A 22,413-nucleotide genomic window follows, 5' to 3' on the forward strand; every position below is an offset into this window, starting at 1 on the left:
GAAAGAAAAGACAGCCTATACGTAGATGGAATCATAGAGTAGAACTTAATTATCTGGACAAAAGATGGTCAATAGGTTTTTATCTCTGGTGCCAACTCCAGTTGATTAACTGGTAATAGCTGCTTAGAGCTGTGTCTGGGCACGACAGAAAAGCTATCTGCTATGGGCATGCTGCTAGCGGCAGCATACGTGGTATTTATTTGCCAACTCTGAACTAAATTATGGCTTAAGATACTTGAATTATGGGCTTGTAGCTAGAGTAAATCTCAAAGCTTGACTACCCAGGTCAATTTCATCAAGAATTTTTTATATTGCCTATGGAAGAAAAGAGAACAATACCTGGTTAAAATTATAAAATGATACCTTAGATGTATCTGTTATGTCACAGGGAGATGAATAGTGGAGGAGGGAAGAACAATTAAAAAGGGCACAGAGGGAATAAAGAGGAGGAATTTAAAACAGTAAGAGTGGTGTCACATGCTAATAAATAAAATGCAAAAAAAGTATGTATATGATAACCTTTTATAAATATAACTCAAATCATCTATTCTTCATTGTATGTGATCAGAGCCTGACAATAGAAGCACATAAACTTGTTCTTTTTGTTGTTCTTGTTTGTTTTTTGAGGAAGATTAGCTCTGAGCTAACTACTGCCAGTCCTCTTCTTTTTGCTGAGGAAGCCTGGCCCTGAGCTAACATCATGCCCATCTTCCTCTACTTTATATGTGGGACGCCCACCACAGCATAGCTTTTGCCAAGCGGTGCCATGTCCGCACTCGGGATCCGAACCGGTGAACCCTGGGCCGCCGAGACGCGGAACGTGCAAACTTAATCGCTGCGCCACTGGGGCGGCCCCTAAACTTCTTCTTAGGAAGCAAATCTTGAAGAGAGATTAAGTGTACTTCTGGATGTACGTATCAACATATATGCATAGAAATCCATAAATTTATTGAAGCACAGAATAAATTTGAGTGAGTGAACAAACAGAAAAATGATATTTTGAATATTTACTAAAAATTGTCCTTGCTGGATACAATAAATAGATGGTATATTTCTGACTGAGATTACAAAGTGGTACAGAAAAATAGTTATGATAGTGATAGAGGATTTCAGTCATTTGAACATCTGTAAAGGTCTTCAGTTAAAAGAAGAAATATCTGAAATGAGCAATAATTATATCAAAGGTAGAAAGCTCAGGAAGTTTTCACTTTGGATCGGATAATAACAAAGATAAATGACTGAAAGGTAGATTATAAACCTTGAAAAAGGAGATCATCTTTTAGAATCAATGATAGCCAACTTGCGAAATGCTGGATATAGTGGGTCTCATACTTACTAGTTTATTTTATTGCTTATTTTTATTTTTTAAATTATTTTTATTTTTTATTATTATTTTTATTTATTTATTTTTTTGAGGAAGATTAGCCCTGAGCTAACTACTGCCAGTCCTCCTCTTTTTGCTGAGGAAGACTGGCCCTGAGCTAACATCCATGCCCATCGTCCTCTACTTTATACATGGGATGCCTACCACATGGCATGGCTTTTGCCACGCGGTGCCATCTCCACACCCGGGATCTGAACCAGTGAACCCTGGGCCTCAGAGAAGCGGAACGTGTGAACTTAACCCCTGTGCCACTGGGCTGGCTCCTCGTACATACTAGTTTAAAAATGAGATAGTAGGGGGCCAGCCCCATGGTCAAGTGGTTAAGTTCGAGTGCTCTGATTCAGCGGCCCAGGGTTTTGAGGGTTCAAATCCTGGGCGCGGACATGGCACCACTCATCAGGCCATGCTGAGGTGGCATCCCACGTGCCACAACTATAAGGACCCACAGCTAAAATGTGCAGCTATGTGCTGGGGGGATTTGGAGAGAAAAAAAAAAAGAAGATTGGCAACAGTTGTTAGCTCAGGTGCCAACCTTTCAAAAAAGAAAAAAAGAGATAGTAGAAAGTTCAGAGAAAATTTTTGATTGAAATGTGGAAGCAAAGGGATGGCATCTGTAGAGAGTTATATAACCAAAAACAGTTCTATGAGCCCAGAATTTAAAGGACATGTAAGGTAGACCTTGTAAAGGAATTTTAAGTATAAAAAGATAGGTATATCAGTCATAGGGATAGACCTGTGAGAATAATCATGAAAGCTAAAAGCTAGATTGAGCTGAGGCTTCTGAAATTTTCTAAAATAACCAAAAGGGTCTTTAAAGTTATTTTAGGAACATAAAAAACAAGAAAGGGATACGTCTACTTAGGGCAAAGGGTGCTTTCTTTATAGACAACAGAAAGCAAACAGAAAGTAAAACTGTGGCCCAGTGTGTATTGGTTAAATTCGTGAGCTCTGCTTTGGCAGCTGAAGGTTCCCAGGTTCAGATCTCGGATGTGGACCTACACACTGCTCATCAAGCCATGCTGTGGCAGTGTCCCACATACGAAATACAGGAAGACTGGCACAGATGTTAGGTCAGGGATAATCTTCCTCACCAAAAAAATTTAAAAATTAAAAAAATCCCTGTTTGGGAGCAGCCCAGTGGCGTAGTGATTAAGTTCGTGTACTCTGCTTCAGCAGCCCAGGGTTTGTGGGTTTGGTTCTTGGGCCCGGACCTACACATCACTTGTCAAGCCATTCTGAGGCAGCATCCCATATATAAAGTAGAGGAAGATCAGCACAGATGTTAGCTGAGGGCCAATCTTCCTCATAAAACAACAACAACAAAAAAGAAAGTAAAACTGTTCAGGTATTATCTTGCTATAATCTTTATCAAGGTGGGTAGTTTTTTATTTGGAAGGGTAGAAAATATATTTGAATTGATAATATTTAAAAAGAACACTTGAATTGATAATATAAAAAAATAAAAAGGGAGATGAGAACAGAAAAGGACATGGAAGGAAGGGAATACATATTAGTTTCCTCATCTTTTTAGTTGATACTAAGACATTGAGGTTTTAAATATACTTAATTATAAAGGTGACCACTAAAAGACGAAAAAAGAGGACTGAATTTGTACCAAAATAAAAAATAGTGAAACAAACCCCCAAAACAAAAATCTAGCAATAAATAGAAAATTAAAAAGGCATTAAAAATAGAATGCGACATTCTATTGATGCTCCAAAACGTTTGTATTAAAGATTTTAGGCTGGTAAATTCCTGGAAAAATTCCTTGAAGGTTTATTAAACAGATGGTTTGAAATCTCTTGAACAGTGATCACAAAGAGTGACATGGATTCATGGAGAACAAAGTCTTGCCAGAGTAATATCATTTCCTGTTTTTGAGATAGAAGAGGGGAATTCTGTAACTATTTGGGTTGCAATAAGACATATAATTTTCATTTTATCTATGAACATTTTGGGCACATGTTGGCTTGGTCAGCCAAAGCAGCTGGGCTGTATAATAGCCACATGTGGCTATGTAAATTAAAATTTGTTAAAATTTAAAGTAATTAAATAAAATAAAAAATTCAGTTCTTCATGTACTGATTGGACAGTGCAGATATAGAGTATTTCCAGCATCACATAAAGTTCTATTGGACAGTGCTGCCCCAGAGATTCTGATTCTGTAGGTATGGGGTGTTCTAGATTTGGCAGTCTCTCTAGAGATGACCTATATAGTTAGGCAGATTTGTAACTATTTGAGTGATTCTTCAGTTTGTACTTCCTGTTACTCCCCATATAACCCTTTGTTTCAGCCAGGCTGCTTCTTGTTGTTCTGTGAACGTCCCTTACAGCTTCCCTTCAGCTTCTCTTCTTCCCTTTGCTTTTGCTCCTACCTGCTTTTGGTGGATACTGTTGGTTGGTTATTTTCTCAGCATCTGTTCTCCTTTCCTGCCTAACAGAGTACTGACTTTGAGATGTGTGCCATCCCTCATGGCCTCATGCCTGATGTAAAGTTGGCACTATCCTCAGCTTCAGAGATGTACCTGATTGGCAAGGGGGATATTTTTTAAATTATTATTGTGGTCATAATAGCTTATAACGGTGAGATTTCAGTTGTACATTATTGTTTGTCATACACCATATAAGTATGCCCCTTTAACTCTTGTGCCCACCCTCCACCAGCAAGGGGAATATTTTACTTTGACTAACATTGGTTCAGGAATGGGTTTATAACCCAAATGACATGTGAGGAGGCAAAGTCTGGAAGTAGGGAATTAGGAAGAGTTTCCTCACTGCTGAGAGATCCCTGGAAAGAGAAAATTTCTTTTCTTCTTCTAAACATTGTGTGTAGATGTGATGCCTAGCACAGCTAGAGCCATTTTCCTGTCAGCTTGAGGATAAAGACACCATCAAGGATATTGAGTTGTGAGATGGGAAGAAAAAGTCCTTACATTGTTGAGCTGCTTAATAGAGCAGCCTTGAAGTTCTCCCTTCTTTTGTATTTACTGTATAATAATAATGTTTTCTTATTTATTCATTTTGAAATCTGTTAACTTGCAGCCAAAAGCATCTTAATTATCCTTTAAAATTTAGCCTAAGTCTCTCTACTTCTTAGGAAACTTACAGACTATTTTTGTTCACATTTGTTTTTCAAAATACTTTTAGAATACAGCATTCAAATGCGACTTCTTTGATTCTGTTAAATTCCATTCCTTAAATTATTTGATTTCTTGGTCTTATTTCAACTTAATTGCAAGTTCTTTGGAAGCTCAAACATCAAAGTACCTTGTATATAGATAACCAAATATCTATTTTTTCCCTACCTTCCTAAATTTGTGATCACATACATACATAGTATGAGCTTATGGAAACATTTATTGGTGTGACAAAGCAGAAGTTAACTAAATTAATTTAACAATCTTTAAAGGTTTTTGAAATAAAGATTTTGTCATTTGTTTTCTAGCTATCACCACTGACTGAAGAAGAGAAAACTGCAGCTGAGCAATTAAAATCTCACATATCAGATTTATGAAGCAATGGACTTGCAGAAGGGAACTCTAATGGAGAAAAGATTAATTCCAGAGAGACTGAGGAAGATGTCTTGTTAGCACTTGATAACCAGAGGTGGGGGGTTGGTGAAGGAGGAGGGGATTTGGCCTGGGTGACTGCATAGTGTGCCTCTCACAAGAGAGGGAAGTATAAGAAGAGGGTAGATATTATATTAATAATTAGACAAACGGATGGAATGGAAATAAAGGGATTTAAAAAATATATGCACATATTCTCAGTCTTACAATGCAAGGAAGTCTCAATACTATTTTGCCTTTGTTTTTGTATAATTAGGATAACATAGATGTCCTGGCCTACTGTAAAAGAATGTTTGTGTACTATCAGTCAGTCAGATGTGAATGAGCATGCTTTGGAAATTATAGAAAAAATACTTGTATTATATTATACATTATATATGTATATAATTTTATTTGTGAAAATTTTCCTTGCAAATGGACTCACATTATCGGTGCAACTAATATGTGACCTATAGTCTCCTACAAAATCTAACTTTAAGGGCTGGCCCAGTGTTGTATTGATTAAATTTGCGTGCTCTGCTTTGGCAGCCTAGGATTCCCTGGCCTGGATCTCAGGCGCAGACCTACACACCACTCCTCAAGCCATGCTGTGGTGGTGTCCCTCATAGAAAATAGAGGAAGATTGGCACAGATATTGGCTCAGGGCCAATCTTCCTCACCAAAAAATAAAAACCCCAAAAACCTAACTTTAGTAATAAGCTGGCTTTTCCAAGACAGCCTCACGTTTATTTTGTTCTTATTCCTTCTGCCTGCTAATGTTGACCAGCATGAGCTCTACTTTCAAATGCTGTTTTAGATGGTCCCTGTTGTATTTCAATACTACCTTTGTTCTCTTTCAGCCTATATTACTATAGTTGTTCATTCAATATGAAAGGTAAGAAACTGAAATCAGAGGAGCACTGGTTGCCGGTTTGTGTGTGTGTGTGAATTTCCCTATTTATTTTGAATAACTATCGCAATAAGGTAATTATTCAAAGTATGGACAGATCTTGATACAAAGATGTTAATCAGAGTTATTTATAACAGCAACACACATACACATTCAGCTAATGCTATGTAAATAGGAAAGGAAATCATGGTCTATCTATACAATAAGAGGTTAAGTTGCCAATAAATTATTATTGTTAATGTTTTGGGAAATGCTGAAGCTATGCTAAATGGGGGAGAAGAGAAGCAGATAATGCAATTTTGTAGTTAAGGTTGGGCTTTGGAGTCATACCTGAGATGTAAATAGGTGGTTTTAAATTCTAGCTGTGTGACCTTGAGCAAATTATTTAACTTCTCGTTGGAAGCACAATGAGATGGTAAAGTGTCTGGGTTTGATATTTAGTAATCCTTCAATAAATAATATTTCCATATATGTAATAAAATATGAAGCATTGAAAAGACTAGGAAAAATGCATCAAATTTTAGTTCTGCAAGTTATAGAATTATACTTTTATATAATTAAGGAAATTTTTGTCATGAGTGTGTTATTTGTCCATTAACAAATTTATAACAGCTGACAAACTGGTTTGGGAGAGTAGCTTCAATTAAAATTGTCCTGTCTAATTGGGAACTAGAACAGAACAGAAAGCTCCCCTTTTTTAAATTACAGAAAAATAAGTCATACCTTAGTAACATATTTTCTTTAGTACTTAGGCAATTAATAGTAAGGAAGTCCCTGTTGTGGGATGGCTTTGGGATATGATATTGATTGGTGGGATTGAAAAATGGTAGTATCATGAGGTCATAAAATGTTCATAGTGTTAAAGTGGTTTTGCTTTCAATAGGGAAAAAAACTAGATTGTACTGTTTTACCTTCCTTCTCAGTCATCTTCTAAATGTTGGTTCTTTCCCTTGTCCCCCTTAAAACTGTTCTCTATGCACTTCTTTATATATCCATTTGTTTCTCAAACTTCACCTATTGCCTCTTTGTGGGTAATTCCCAAATATAACTCTTGCACTAGATCTAGGTCCATATTGCCAATAAAAATATTTACCTGACCATTCAAAATTGAACACGTCCAGAATACTTACTGATTTTATTTTGTTAATGGCCACTATTGTGTTAGCTGGAATTAAAAAATTTGCATCCCTTTCTTTATCTTCTTGGTTGATAAAATCTGTAATTCTCTCTCTGAAATTTTCAGTTTCCAACCTCCACTTTATCTTTACTCTTACTGCTCTAATTTAGAGCTTTTATTTCTCATCTGGATAATTGTTTTCTCTTATATGACTATAGTGTTCTTATATTCTTAGCTGTAAGTAATAAAAATTAATTTTAATTAAGTTGTATTTTAATTAAAATACATGTGTGCCTAATTTCTCCAGAAGTAATCTGCAAACAATGTCTTCAGATGTTTCTACATGTATACAAGATTTTTTTTTTTTAACAAAAATCGGCTGATACCATACATTGTACTGCAGCTGCACTTAGTCTTTTTCATTTTAAATATATTTTGGATGTCTTCATGTCACACATATGCCATTCTTTTGAACAGCTGAAATCCAATATATGGGTGTTCCATTATTTTTACCAGTATCTTATTGATAATCTTTGTCCTAATAGACAAGTTAGGAGATCTGTCTGGGGGCGTGGGGGGAAGGGAGGAGGGCCGTAAAGTCAGCCGTTAAGGAATTCTGATGGAGCAGATTACAGGCTTCCCAACTCCATAGTGTAGTTTAGCATCCTACCAAATTCTTTTCTGCTTGTTAGCCAGAATCTGACTTTGTGCTTGCAACCAATGTCCCCTCATTAGTTATACAGGTTTTCTAATTTTTCACTATTGTGAAATATTGCAATAAATCCTTAAATATTTTTGGGTTCTTGGGCAAATATATCTAGCTGTACAGGAACCTATTTTAATATTTATCATATATATTTTAATTTGTCTTGTTTTCTACTAAACCGGGTTGCAGAGACCACTTCTCACTACTCTTTGAATCCCAAGTACAGTACTGTGTTCCATAAATAACTTTTTAAATTGAGGTAAAATTCACATAACATAAAAATTAACCATTTAACATTATTAAAGGGTACAATTAAGGGCATCTTAGTACAAACGGTGTTGTCCTACCATCACTTCATTGTAGTTCCAAGACCATGGATAACTTTTCGTGAAAGAATTTTTCAGTCACAGATTAATATTCCTAATATATATCTTTGTCCATGGCTCACAGTTTAAAAAAAATTGTTACCCACTACTTCTAAGAAAGTACAAATGCCTGATCTTCAAGAACTAATTTCTAGATTCTTGTTGATTCTCTGCCTGTGCACTCTAGGTCGGGTTAAGTGTAGTAGTGTGCAACACACCAGAAAAGAAAAATTAAGTTCAAATTAAGAATTTGATGTAAGTTCTTTGTCTCACAGCTTCAATTCCTGCAATCTTTAAACATCTCTTATGCCATAAAATTGTAGAAAGCAGACGCCAATATAGGAAAGCTGAATACAGCCGATACCCTTTTGCACTTTCCGTAGTTCCACGGCAACAGCTCACTTCCAGCGGCAAGAAATGCAGTGTGGGGTATCGGTCTGACGTCTACACAGTCTGTGGTCTCTTCCTCCCACCCCCAAAATGAGAAACTGCACCGGTCTAGGCTTCAGTCTGGAACTTTGCTTGGGTTGGTGGGGCGGAAGTCTTAAAAACCGGAGAATCTGGGCTTCCTCCCAGAGAAAGAACCACGAGCCAAGAATCCTTTGCACCACGGTTTCTCAAAGTGCGGGCCACAGCACAGTGCTTGTTGAAAATGTGGATTTCATGGGGCCCCACCCTAGAACCACAGAGTCCGAATACCTAGGGGTGTGGCTCCGGAGTCAGCGTTTTCCATAAGCACTCCAGCTGGCTCCAGTCTTCGGCGCGCGAAAGTTTGAGAGAGCTGAAGCACCGCCCATCCCCTGAAGCGTGGGGGACGCAGCGAAGAACCACGCTCCCCGTCGCCTGCGCTAGCCCGAGGCCGAAGGTATGCAACCCTGCGACAGCGAGCCGCCAAATCTCGTGTGCGCCCCCGCAACGCGGGAACTAGGGACCCGCCTCTCTCCGCGGCGCGCCCCGAACGCAGCGTCCGGCACGCATGCGCGCCGCGCCTTCCCCCGCCGCCGCGCCTCCGGCTGCCGTGGTTACCGTTGGTGTTTGCGAATTCCCTGCAGCGTCTTCTTCGCTGGAGACCAACACTGCCGGGCTCTAGCCGCGGTTCGATACGCGCGCGCCCGCGTCACGTGGCCTGAGACTCCCTCGCGGTCGCTGGCGGGTGGCTGAGCCGGGAGGAGGGAGCTGCGGCCACAGCTCGCCCTCCCACAGCGCCCTAGGGCGGGCGCGCGGATAAAAATGGCGAAGGGGGGGTAGCTGGCGCCGAACCCGAAGCGATGGGGCACGCAGGTGGTGCGGTCGTCGGAGCCCCCTGACCTGGGCGCCGGGCTGTTCTCCGCGGCGATTTGACCTGGCGACCTAGGTCAGTCTACGGACTCCGCGGGTCGCCGAGGGCCCCGCCGAGAGCCGGAGGCAATGGATGAACAGAGCGTGGAGGTGAGGGGGCTTGAGGAGGGTGGTGGTTAGTCTCCCCCGCCACCCCGCTAAGCGTTGTTTATTCGGGGCACCTTGCCCTAGTCCTCCTCTGGTAGGGCACCCGCTGTGGAGAGGGCTGCCCCCGTGCGAGGGACGCAGTGCTCGTTTGCAGCCCGCCAGGTGCCTTGTCCTCAGGCGGTTCCCGCAATCAGGTGGTGCGTATGCTGCCGTTTTCTGGATGTCTTGGCGCCGGTCATCATCCCCACAGGGTTTTTGCCAACTACAGCCTGTGCAGAGCAAAACTGCAAATTCATCAGATGGACGTGCCCTGCGACTCGCCACCAGTTTTTGCGAGTTCATGCGCGGATTCAAATCTTCCGAATGGATAGTCATTCCCGCCTATCGATATATTTTGCAGACTTCTGCCCTTCCTAAAGTGAATGAGGATATACTCTTACTATGCTGTGTGACTGTAGTTTTCCAGAAAAACCTATTGTTTTTGTATCTGGTTCTTGTGAGCTGTGATTTCAGATGATTGGGATATTTACGTTAAGGCTAGGGCCATAAGAAAGATTGCTTATTAGACTTAATTATATTAATAGTCAAATTTGGATCCTTTCAAATACTAAAATACTAAATTTTTGCTTCTCAGTAGGGGGCAACTATGTTACTGGGCACTCCGGTTGGAACTAGTTCACCCAGTGCTTGTACCGGCCATCCCCCAACGTCTGCATCTCACGGGTTCTTTCGGGTCCTGCAGAGTCATGATTAGACTCATGAGTAATTTTCTCCTTAATTCCTCATGTGAAAGTATTGTAAAGGTTTTGTAACCTGGCCTTGGTTTTGGGAGAGTTTAATGCTCCTGGAATGGAGTGAAAATGAATGTAAGTACTGAAAAATAAACTTAAAATGTTTAGTAACCTATATTTGTTTTCTTGTCAGTTGCTTCCTAAATTGATTCATCTGAGGCTTGCAAAGATAATACTATTTCTTCTAGTTACGTAGTTGTTTTTTTCTTCCCAGAGCCTTCATAGACCTACCAGCAAAACTTTCAGTAGGGGCAGAATCTCAGGCTCAAATAAATAGCTGGTTGGTTGCAGCATCAGGGCAGAAATTCGGATTTCCCAATTCTGAATTAGTTTCCCTCTTGATCAGAGTACACTGCCATTAGAATATGTATCTTTTTAAAACTTTTTCTTTTTAAATTATAAAAATAATCCATCCCCTTTGGGGAAAGGCAGAAAAAAGTAAAAAATTCATATTGTTCATTCAGTTATATAGTTTGCTTTTTTTCCCCTTACCGTTTTATATCATAAACATTTTTTCTGTATCATTAAATAATTCATGGCATGTTTCTAGTGACTGTCGTAATCTATGCTAACTGCCATAATTTAATTAGTATTTGGATATTTGGGCTATAGCCAGATTCTTGCCATTGTAATTAATGCTTCAGTGAAAATATTTGTGCATAAGTCTATGTTTGCATTTCATGTCTTTTCCTTAGAATAGAACCATTGAAAGCTTAGAAAAAAGGAAGCACCTTTTCCAGGAGATGTTCGAGGTACCCTGGACCTTGACTAACCAAGTTCTGTTATGGAATAAAGTTAAAACCGTGATATTATCAGCCCAAAATAAATGTAAATGTTGAGTGAATTATTTTAAGTATACCTTTTTCTCTTGATTCAGTAGCCTAATCTGGAGGACCTTACATCTTTTATTATTTGCAGAGCATTGCTGAGGTTTTCCGATGTTTCATTTGCATGGAGAAATTGCGGGATGCACGCCTGTGTCCTCATTGCTCCAAGCTTTGTTGTTTCAGCTGTATCAGGGTAAGTGTATTTCTTTTTATGTGCATTTAGTGTATATAGGATATATTGTAAAAAGTAACCATTTCCTTTATCTTTTTCTTATTTTACATTTTGTTGCCTTTTTAAAAAATATCTTAAAGGAACGTTCCTTAATAGGGAGACCAGCAACGTATATTGTTTAGTAGCAGGGAGATGAATAATGAAGTGATAGCTGCCACGAAATGTCTGGAAATCAAAGCCCACTGTAATTTTAGTATATTTACATTCTTAAATCACTGCACATTTAACAAGTACTTAGGAAGTGCTTGCCTGCATTTTGTTTGGGGTTGAGGGATACTAAGGTAAGTGACAAAGTGTTTGCCCTGAAGGAGCTTAAATCTAAATGAGAGAATGAACTTTGTGTTTATATTGAAGAATGTGTAGTGTTGTAAAGAGGCACCAACAAACTGCTGTGAGGCTCAGAGGAGGGAGAGTTGAGACTTCTTTGACGGGTGAGATGGAGAAAAAGCTAGTAATAGATTCAAAGGCAAAGAGTAAAATCATATCTTATAGTAGTTACAAGAGACTTTAGAGATGAATATAATTCAGTGGCTTTAAAACTTGAATGTAAGTGAACCCCTCAAACAAAATTATGAGGAAGCCTAAGATGTAGAACAGAAGGACTTATTTTGGTTGTGTGTGGAAATTCAATGGCACATCTGCAGATCAGAGTTGAAAACTGCCCTCCTGCATTACTCAGTAGATTATTTCCTTCACTGAGAAAATCCAAGCCATCCTAATGTCTCTTTACCTCAAAATTTTTCTGTGGGGGGCCGGCCCCGGTGGCGCAGCGGTTAAATTCGCACGTTCGGCTTTTCAGTGGCCCAGGGTTCGCCTGTTTGGATCCCGGGTGTGGACATGGCCCCTCTTGGCACGCTGTGCTGTCGTAGGCGTCGCACGTATAAAGCAGAGGAAGATGGCACGGATGTTAGCTCAGGGCCAGTCTTCCTCAGCAAAAAGAGGAGGACTGGCAGTAGTTAGCTCAGGGCTAATGTTCCTCAAAAAAGAGAGAAAAATAAAATTTCTCTGTGGTTCCTTATTCCTGCCTACGGAAGAGAAATATCCCTTTATCAAGAGTAGTATATGTAACACTTAAATCAATTGCCTCTAGTCACACAGCTAGCAAATGATGGAGCTGGATTTGAATCCAGGAAGCCTTGCTTTAGAGCCTGTGTTCTTTGCCTCTGCACCGTGTGCAGAAGACCTAGCTTACGTACCATGCTAGTTCTCTCACTCATAAACTGCGAGACTCAATCTTTCAGCCTGTTTCCTCAGCTATAGAATGTGGATAACAAGACCTGCCTCAGAGGATGGTTGTGGCATTAAATGAGATAAGCTAAAAAGTAATTTAGAAACTATAAAGTACTATCTGCTTGTAAGGTGTTATATTATTCTATTGTTAAAATAGCAACTAATACATGTATCATAATTTATGTTTTATAAATGATAAAACTAAAGCTAGAGAAGTTAAGTAATTGGCTTCTATCACTGTAGTTAATTAAATGGTAGAGGCTGGATCTGGACTTAGTTCTTTTGATGAAGGTCTCGTATACATATGACCCCTGGTGATTACCTTCTACCTCATTGATTCTTCGTTTCTTCACTGTTACCTGTTCCTCTTCCTGCTCCTTAAAGGTATGTATTAAATATTGCTGCTGGCATTCTCTACTTTGAGGTTTCTGGGAAAATTTCATAGACTTTGGGAAGTTTGATTTATTCTTGCAGGTTTAACTATTATCTCTGTGTGTATGGCTCCTAAATCTATGCCTTCAGCCTTGACCTATAAATGTCTTATCTGGTTATCTTTCCATCATCTTGAACTTTGTTCCAGATCAGATTCTTCCTATTATTTTCTCAAATTGACTTCTTGACTTTTTTCTTTTTATTCTGTTCTGCCAGTCCACTCAAACTTGAAACCTCTTACGCCAGTGATTTTTAAGTACTGTCAATTATTATCTTCTAGTGTCACTTATATCTGTCCTACGTTTCCATTCCTATTGTTACCATCCTAATAGAGAAATATAGATACTTATCACCTCATGCTTAGATTATTATAGTTACCTTCTAACTGATCTCTCTGTCTTGAGTCTTTTCTTATCTCTAGTCCATTTTGTATTTTGCTGCCATATTGATGTTTTCTAGTAATGTCATTTTGTTTCCTCCCAGAAGCCTCAGAGATTTATTCCCTGAAGGATAAAGTCCAAGAACATTAGTCTTATATTCAGACCATCAGATAATCTGGTTCTAACCTTTTTTCCTAGAGCTGTCTTGGTTCCTGAATGCACCATTCAGTCTTTTTTGAAGAAGATTAGCCCTGAGTTAACATCTGCCACCAATCCTCCTCTTTTTACTGAGGAAGATTGGCCCTGAGCTAACATCCATGCCCGTTTTCCTCTGCTTTATATGTGGGATGCCTACCACAGCATGGCTTCACAAGTAGTGTGTAGGATCCGAACCGGCAAACCCTGGGCCACCAAGTGGAATGTGTGCACTTAACCGCCGCGCCACCAGGCTGGCTATAACCATTCAGTCTTTTGTTCATTCAACAAATATTAATTTCATGCCTACTTGGAGATAGGCATTGACTTCCCAAGGATTTGACTTAGTAGTTGGGATATAGACAAAGAAGTAAATAGATAGATGTTAGTTACCAATAAGTGCTATGAAGAAAGACCAAACTGAATAATGGTGGGGACTTTGAGGAGGGCACGAGCAGGTTGGTAGCTATTTTAGATAGGGTAGTCTGGGAAGATCTCTCTGAGGAGATGATTATTTGAGCAGAGACCAGACTGAAATGTGGGAGTGATGGGAATATCCAGGGGAAGGAAATCCCAGGCAGAGAAGTCAGAAGAGGCCAAGGCCCTGAGAAGGGAGTATGCTTAGTGTGTTGAGAAATAGCAAAGAAGCCAGTGTGGCTGGAGCAGAGTGGACAGAGGGAGAGAGGGAAAGGAGATGAGTTTGGAATTGTAGCTAGGGGCCTTGGTAAAGACTTTGGATTTTATTTTAAGTGTGATGGTAGCCATTGAAAGCTTTTGAGTGATATCAAGTAATTAACGTTTTAAAAGCTATTACTCTGGCTACTATGTGGAAAGTAGACTGTAGGCAGGTGGGAGAGGAAGTGAGAAGACCAGTTAGGATGTGTTTATTAGTGAAAAGTGACTGGTGCTTTAGACTAGAATGGTAACAGTGGAGGTAGTGAGAAATAGGGCAGTTCTGGACATGTTTTGAAGGTAGAGCCAATGATGGGATTGAGATGGGATGTGAGAAAAGTTTTTTATGGCGTCTGGATGAAGGAATGATTTTCCATTATTCTGAAGTAGAAGAAACTTGGGGAGGAGCAGATTTTGGTAAGCTAGAGATGTAAAAGTTTTGTTTTTAAATATATCAAGTTTGAGATGTTTATTATACATCTAATTGGAGACAGTAGTTGGAAATAGGAATCTGGAGTTGGGGAAGGGGACATTAGAGAGATTAAATTTTTAGTTTATAGATAGTATTTAAACCCAGGGGACTAGGTAAGATCACTAGATTACCTCCTTAGGAGGATATTTTTAGTTCTGAACTCTGGGGCACTCAACGTTTAGAGGTCGGGGGAGGAGGATTAAGCAAAGGGGAACAAGAAGGAGCTCTGAGTGTGGTGTCAGAGAATTCAAGTGAAAAACATGTTTCAAAGAGGAGTAGTTTAGCTGTGTCATATGGTTCTGGCCTGGGAGTTGACCATTGGATTTGGGAATGTGTGTAGGTCATTGGTGACCTTGATGAGTAGTTTCAGTGGAAGAGTGGGGACAAAAACCTGATGGCAGAGAGTGGGAGGAGAATGAGACAACAAGTGTGAAAAAACTCTGGCAGAATTTTGTTGTAAAGGGAAGAAATAAAGCAGTGGGTTGAAGGTGGGTGTTGAGAGTCAACTTTTTTTCTTTTTTGGAGGAATTTTTGTATCTTGTTGAGACTGAGCCAGTAGAGAGAAAATAATGATGCTGGAGAGAGGGGATAATTATAGCAGCAAAGTCCTTGAGAGCTGAGTACTCTACCTAACCAAATTGTAATATTGTTTATTTGAATGCCTTCCTTTCTCCTCCATCTCGTCTCTGTTCATTCAACCAAGAAATTTAATTATTTGTGACAGTCCAGATTGAATAAAACAAACTAACTTCCAGACCTGTGAATAGAGTTCTTCAAAGTTACCTAGTAGTTAGTGACAGACCAAAGCTAGACTGACTCCCAGGCCAGCACTCTCCCCACAACTCCCTGGAGCCTGCACCCTCACCAAAAGGTGGGAACCTTTGTCAGGCTAGGTCTCCTTCATTCATCCAACTACACTCAGTTGGTTCTCTCATTACCTGTTTCTGTTTTTGTATTCTCCCATTTTTTGCTTCATCTTTCTCATCCAGTTTTTTTTTAATACTTTTTTGATTTTCAGCATTGTTAGCACTTTGTTTACCTATAATTATTGTTTTATTTTTAATTTTGCGGCCTAAGAATTAGGTATAACTGATATACTGTAAACTGCACATATTTAAAGTATACAGTTTACTAAGTTTTGACAAATGTATACACTTTAGAAACCATTACCACAGTCAAGATAATAAATATATCTGTAATCCCCAAAAGTTTCTTTGTGCCTCTTCGTAATCCCTTCCTCCTCTTGTCAGTCCCTCCCTCCTCTTGTCTTTGTTCTGAGGCAATCACTGATCTGCTTTCTCTCACTGTAGATAAGTTTGCATTTTCTGCAATTTTATACAAATGGATTCTTACAATATGTACTCTTATGTGTCTGGCTTTTTTTATTTGGCAAAATTATGTTGAGGGGGCTGGCCCAGTGGCACAGCCATTAAGTTCGCGTGTTCTGCTTTGCCAGCCCCAGGTTTGCCGGTTTGGATCCCAGGCGTGGACCTACACACCTGTCATCAAGCCAAGCTCTGGCAGGAATCCCACATATAAAGTAGAGGAAGATGGGCACAGATGTTAGCTCAGGGCCAATCCTTCTCAGCAAAAACGGGAGGATTGGCAGCAGATGTTAGCTCAGGCTTAATCTTCCTCAAAAAAACTTGAGATTTATCTATGTTGTATCAATAGTATTCCTTTTTGTTGCTGAGTAGTGTTCCATTGTATGCATATGCCATAGTTGGTCTATCCATTCACCTGTTGATGGACATATGGGTTGCTTCCAATTTTTGCCAGTTAATAGAAAACTGCTATGAACATTTGTGTACAAGTCTTTGAATGGACTTAAGCTTTTTCTTTTCTTGGATAAGTAATTGGGAGTGGAATGGATAGATCATGTGGTAGGTGCATGTTTAACTTTTTAACCAATTATCAAATTGTTTTCTAAAATGATTGTATCATATTACATTCTCACCAGCAGTGTATGAAAATTACATTTCTTCTGCATTAATGCCAACACTTGGTATGTTCAGTCTTGAATTTTAGCCACTCTCACAGGTATGTAGTGGTACCTCAACTTTTCCCTTAAGATCAGGAAAAAGACAAGGATGCCTGCTTTAATTACTTCTGTCCATTACCTTCTCTCCCAACCCGCGGTAGCCACTATGCTTTCTGTCTCTATGAGTTTGACTTGTCTAAGTACCTCATATAGTCTAAGTACCTCATATAAATGGAATCCCCAAAAGTTGTTCCCACATATTGTCTTTGTCCTTTTGTGTTTATTTCTAGGCTATTCTATTTTATTGATCTCTATTTCTGTGCTTATGCTGGTGTCAAACTGTTTTGATTACTATAGCTTTGAGGTAAATTTTTAAATCAGGAAGTGTGAGTCCTCCAGCTTTGTTCTTTTTTGTTTGTTTTGATTGAGATATAATTGACATATAACATTCTATTAGTTGTTGGTGTACATGTTCTCTTTCAAATAGTTTGCCTATTTTTGGTCCCTTAAGATTCCATTTGAATTTTAGATTGGGTTTTCCTACTTCTGTAAAAAGTACCATTGGGATTTTGGTAGGAATTGCATTGATTCTGTAGATTGCTTTGGGTAGTATTATCATGTTAAAAATAGTAAATCTTCCAATCCATGAATACAGGATGTCTCACCACTTATTTAGGACTTATTTATATTTCTTTCAGCAGTGTTGTAGTTTTCCACGTACAAATCTTTTAGCTCCTTGGTTAAATTTATTTCTAGGTATTTTACTCTTATTTTTTTTTTTTTTTTGAGGAAGATTAGCCCTGAGCCAACATCTGCCACCAATCCTCCTCTTTTTGCTGAGAAAGATTGGCCCTGAACTAACATCTGTGCCTGTCTTCCTCTATTTTATATGTGGGACGACTGCCACAGCATGGCTTGCTAAGTGGTGCTGGGTCTGCACCTGAGATGGGAACCCACGAACCCCAGGCCACTGAAGTGGAGTGCACAAACTTAACTGCTATGTGCCCAGGCCAGCCCTGGTATTATACTCTCTTTTGATGCTATGGTAAATGTATTGTTTTTCTAATTTTTTCTTGGGTTCTTCATTACTACTTGATAGAAATCCAAATGTTTTTTGTGTAGTTGGTTTTGTATCCTGCAACTATGGTGAATTTGTTTATTAGCTTTAACTGTTTTTTGTGAAATCTTGAGTTTTCTACATGTAAGATCATGTCATTGCAAACTAATAATTTTACTTCTTTTCCAATTTGGGTGCTTTTTATTTCTTTTTCTTGCCTAATTGCTCTGGCTGGAGAATTTTCAGTAGTATGTTGAATAGAAGTGGGGAAATCGGGTATCCCTGTCTTTTTCCTGAGCGTAAGGGAAAAGTTTTCAGTCTTTAAGCGTTGAATAAGATGTTCACTGTGTGTTTTTTATATATGGACATTTATCATGTTGAGGAGTTCCCTTCTATTGCTATTTCTGTAGTGTTTTTGTCATGAAGAGATATTGGATTTTGTCAAATGCTTTTTCTGTATCAGTTGAGATGATCATGTGTTTTTTCCCCTTCATTTTATTAATATGACGTATTACTACAAATGATTTTTGTGTTGAACTATTCTTGCATTGCAGGAATAAATCCCATTTGGTCATGATGTATCATCTTTTAAATGTACTGTTGAATTCGGTTTGCTAGGTTTTTGCTGAGGATTTCCCTAGTACAGTTTTGCAGAGTAGGTATGTTGATTCTCTTGTTGCATATGAGGAAACCTTGAATTCAGTCACTTGTCTAGTATTATGTAGTCAGTAAGTACCAGAGCTAGGAATCAGAGTTGAGTCTGAATACTGTCTAAAGCTTGTGACTCTTCTGTTTTAATGAACGAGAGAAATTAATTCTTAAATTGAATGTGGGGGAATTACTATAAAGGTTTTAATATTTGTGCATTACTATTGTATCACTGATTCTTTGGTGTTGGTTTAGGAGAAACATTGTTTTTTCCCAGAGTATTAAAATTGCTTTATTTATTTTGTGATTAAGTTAAATTATGGAATACAAGGTAAAAATGCCACAGATATCCAGGGAAGGGTAAGGTCACTAGCCTGGGATAGGCAAGAAAGTTTTATGGATGTAATCAATTGACATTCCCATGGGGCAGGATGTGGAAGGAGGGATTATATAAAAGTGAATACACAAATATGATGCCAAGAGTGGTATATACTGCAGCAATAAGCCTGTTTTGACTGAAAGGGAGGGGCATATTTAAAAATATGAACTGGTCACTCCCTATCATGGTTCTAACCTTTATAGAGCTCATCGTCTAGCAGGGCAGGGGAGACCAACAAATAAGTCAACGTAATAAAGTGTTAGAAACATAATGAAAAGGGAGTAATAGGTTGTGGTAGAGCCTGGCAGTGGTATCTGAAATAGTCTGTAGAGAGTCGGGGAAAGCTTTCTGGAGGAAGTGGCATATCAACTGAAATGTAAAGGATGAGGAGGAATAACCCAGTTGAAGAGAACTATTGAAGAAGATTCTGGGTAGAGAGAGGAAAGGTAGTTAAAGACTTAACCTTGCTGGGTCCGCTAGAGTGAGATAGAAGATGAGGCTGGAGAGGAGTGGGCCGAGTCCAGCCCTGGAGGGGTGCTGTACTTTAGCAGAGCACCGTTTCAGGGGAAGAAACCTGACTCAAATCTTGTTTTTGCCGAGGGACCAAAGAAATAATGTTGAAGGTTGTTAAGAATGGAGGAATCCTTTTCCATCTATTTTCTTTTTCGGACTTTATTTTCTTTTCTGTGAAGTACTTTTTTCCTATTACCTTTAATCTTTTATTGTCCTTTTAAGCTTTCCTTGGGAATTTTATTTCTGAATTGATTATTTGACTTTAAGTAAAAGCACATATTCTTCTAAAGAAATAGAAAGGGATAAATAGAAATAACAGATTATGGGAGTACCTTGGTATAGGATTATATAGTTAGTTATTTATCTCTGAACCTATTTACGGGGCAGTTAAAACATAAAATATTTAACCATAGAGCTATTGTTTTTGGAAAAGTATTTGGAAAATCTTAGCATCTCCTTTATACATGGTATAAAACTGCTCCCTATCCAGTAATAAGTAAAAGGATTAAATTAATAGAATTTGAGGTTTAGTAGACACTATTCTCTTGTGAAACCTTTTTATAATTAGGAGGAAGCCAAGTTATGTAGATTTTTAAATTACTGAACTGTAGAACTCCGTTAAGACATAAAAATTTTTGCTGTATTTCTTATTCAAATTTAGGTCTAATTTGTATATCCATATTGTATATACTTCAAGATTAGTTTGCTTTTCAAGAAAGGAATTTAGTAGTACCTTAAACTTCCTGGGATATTTTATGGTAGGTTAGTTAGAAGTAAATCATCACTGTAGTTTATTTTTGGGAGTGGTGATGACAGTATGATGATTTTTTTGTGAAGATGATCCACATCTTTCCTGTGAGATCCAGAGAGTCCGAGGATCACTTTCTTTCCTATGAGAGAATAGTTTCTTGACAACTATTTTGGGATGAGTGCTGTCCTTTTGAAAGTTTGTTCCTGTCGTGATGATAATGAGAGGGAGACAGTAGATTGCCTGCTGTAAGTATCTATAATTAATGCAGGCAGTAGAGCGTTAAACTCATTAAATTTGGTATGTAAATTTCAGTATGTACAAATTAAAATAATGGTGTTTCTACAATCAAAATCTTAATTTCTTTTATCTCCTTAGCGCTGGCTGACAGAGCAGAGAGCTCAATGTCCTCACTGCCGGTAAGTGTTTTGCTATGATTATTTGAATTTGCAAAACAGTAAGGTGATGGGGTCAGTGTGTCACAGAACTCATAAAGTTCTTTCTGCGATCTGCCGTATTTCTCCTCTTTGAATACAGTTGAAGAGAAAATAAGCAATCTGTCTAGATAAAGAAATACAGACTAGTGTACCTGGCTTTGAATTATGTAGAATGCATTACATAGTTTGCCTTCTTATAGAAGATCATTGTGTAACTTCTTAACTTTTATAATTAAAAGTTTTTAAGTTTTCTGGTTAAAAAAATCCAGATAGTATTGATAAATATAAAATAAAAAAGCTTCTGATTCTGATACACCCCACCTAATCTTTCTGTGAAATAACACTTTCAGAAGAGATTGTCAGGTTTGGTGTCTATTCTTCTGGACATTTTTCTATGTTTATATGGATATGTAAACATAAAAATTTTTTCTTAAAACACAGAAATGATATAATACTATTTTGCTATTTGTTTTTTTTCATGTAAAATATAGTGGTACCTTTCTTGATAGAATGTACACATATGTCATTTAAAAAAAGTTTGAATAATAATCCATTATGTGACTCTATGTTGATTTATTTATCCTTATATTGAGAGACATTTAGGTTGTTTCCACTTTTGGTTATGTCAAATAATTATGCCAAATTGCTTTGAAGGAAAACTTTTTACCATTTTACATTCCTAATAATAGATATGAAAACCCCTTTTCCTCACATTCTTGCCAACACTGGATATTACCAAACTTTCGTTTTTTTGTCATTCTGCTAGATGAAAAATGGTGTTTTGTTTTTAACATACTTTTAAAAAAATGTTTGAAACTGAGTATCTTTTGAAACGTTTTTAGCTATTTATATTTCTTTTTTCTTAAATTACCTCTTTGTATCTTGTGCCCGTTTTTCTTCATGTTCACTTTTTTTATCTTAACTTCTAAGAAGACCAGCACTATCAAATAGAAATTTCTGTCATGATAGAAATGTTCTGTAGCTTTGCTGTCCAGTTCGGTAGCCACTAGCTACATGTGGTGATTAAGCACTTGAAGAGTGTCTAGTGTTACTATGTAATGAAATTTTGTTTTTATTTAATTTAATTTAATTTTTAATTTTTGATTTTTTAATTTTTTTGAGGAAGATTAGACCTGAGCTAACTGCTGCCAATCCTCCTCTTTTTGCTGAGGAAGATTAGCCCTGAGCTAACATCCATGCCCATCTTCCTCTACTTTATATGTGGGACCCCTACCACAGCATGGCTTGCCAAGCTGTGCCATGTCTGCATCCGAGATCCGAACCGGCGAACCCTGGGCCTCTGAAGTGGAACGGGCGAACTTAACTGCTGCGCCACCGGGCAGGCCCCATTATTTAATTTTAAATAATTTGAATTTATTTAAATAGTCACATATGGCTAGTGACTGTTATTTTGGACAGTACAGCTTTAGACTAAGGAGCTCAGAATTCTCTCTGAAGTCTGAATTGCCAAGATTTCTTATTCACTTTTTTTTTTTTGGAAATGATACATTAGTGTAGGAAGTTGCTAAGCATACTTTTCATTGTGTCTTTATTATTTTAATAGTAATATGGTGTGAATATGATTGTGAGCTCTACTTTGAGGAGTGTGTTTATTTTTTCTTGATTGATTTTTTTTTCCCCAGCTTTTCTGAGGTATATTGACAAGTAAAATTGTAAGATAAAGTGTACAATGTGATAATTTGATGTACGTTTGCATTGTGAAAGGATTCCCCCCATTGAGCTAATTAACACATTCATCACCTCACGTGTAGCTTTGGAATGTGTCTTAGAATATAATGTCGAATTCCTGAATTAGAATATATGTATACATTTTCTCTCCAGTGCTCCACTCCAACTACGAGAACTAGTAAACTGTCGTTGGGCGGAAGAAGTAACACAGCAACTTGATACTCTTCAACTCTGCAGTCTCACCAAACATGAAGAAAATGAAAAGGACAAGTATG

The 22,413-nt window shown here is 38.3% G+C and overlaps 2 protein-coding genes across 17 annotated transcripts in view; both read left to right on the forward strand.

Moving 5' to 3' along the window:
* The window catches only part of SKA2 (spindle and kinetochore associated complex subunit 2), a 29,072-nt gene extending 21,726 nt beyond the window's left edge, over positions 1 to 7,346 (forward strand). The window contains exon 4 of one of the 2 annotated variants that reach the window (XM_046674213.1): positions 4,830 to 7,346. In XM_046674213.1, coding sequence (XP_046530169.1) covers positions 4,830 to 4,898 — 69 coding nt within the window. In that variant the 3' untranslated portion in view covers positions 4,899 to 7,346. The remainder of the gene's footprint in view (positions 1 to 4,829) is intronic. The other variant, XM_046674212.1, reaches the window with a different exon arrangement.
* A 2,034-nt stretch (positions 7,347 to 9,380) lies between these two features.
* TRIM37 (tripartite motif containing 37) overlaps positions 9,381 to 22,413 on the forward strand; it is a 142,863-nt gene continuing 129,830 nt past the window's right edge. For all 15 annotated transcript variants that reach the window (XR_006890582.1, XR_006890581.1, XR_006890583.1 and 12 more), the window contains exons 1-4: positions 9,381 to 9,458; positions 11,165 to 11,266; positions 20,391 to 20,431; positions 22,292 to 22,408. Coding sequence is in view for 11 of the 15 variants with exons in the window: in XM_046675245.1 (XP_046531201.1) it covers positions 9,438 to 9,458; positions 11,165 to 11,266; positions 20,391 to 20,431; positions 22,292 to 22,408 (281 nt within the window). In the remaining 4 variants the exon portion in view is untranslated. The remainder of the gene's footprint in view (positions 9,459 to 11,164; positions 11,267 to 20,390; positions 20,432 to 22,291; positions 22,409 to 22,413) is intronic.

Source organism: Equus quagga, chromosome 11 (genome assembly GCF_021613505.1).
Source record: "Equus quagga isolate Etosha38 chromosome 11, UCLA_HA_Equagga_1.0, whole genome shotgun sequence".
In the NCBI taxonomy this organism is placed as follows: domain Eukaryota; kingdom Metazoa; phylum Chordata; class Mammalia; order Perissodactyla; family Equidae; genus Equus; species Equus quagga.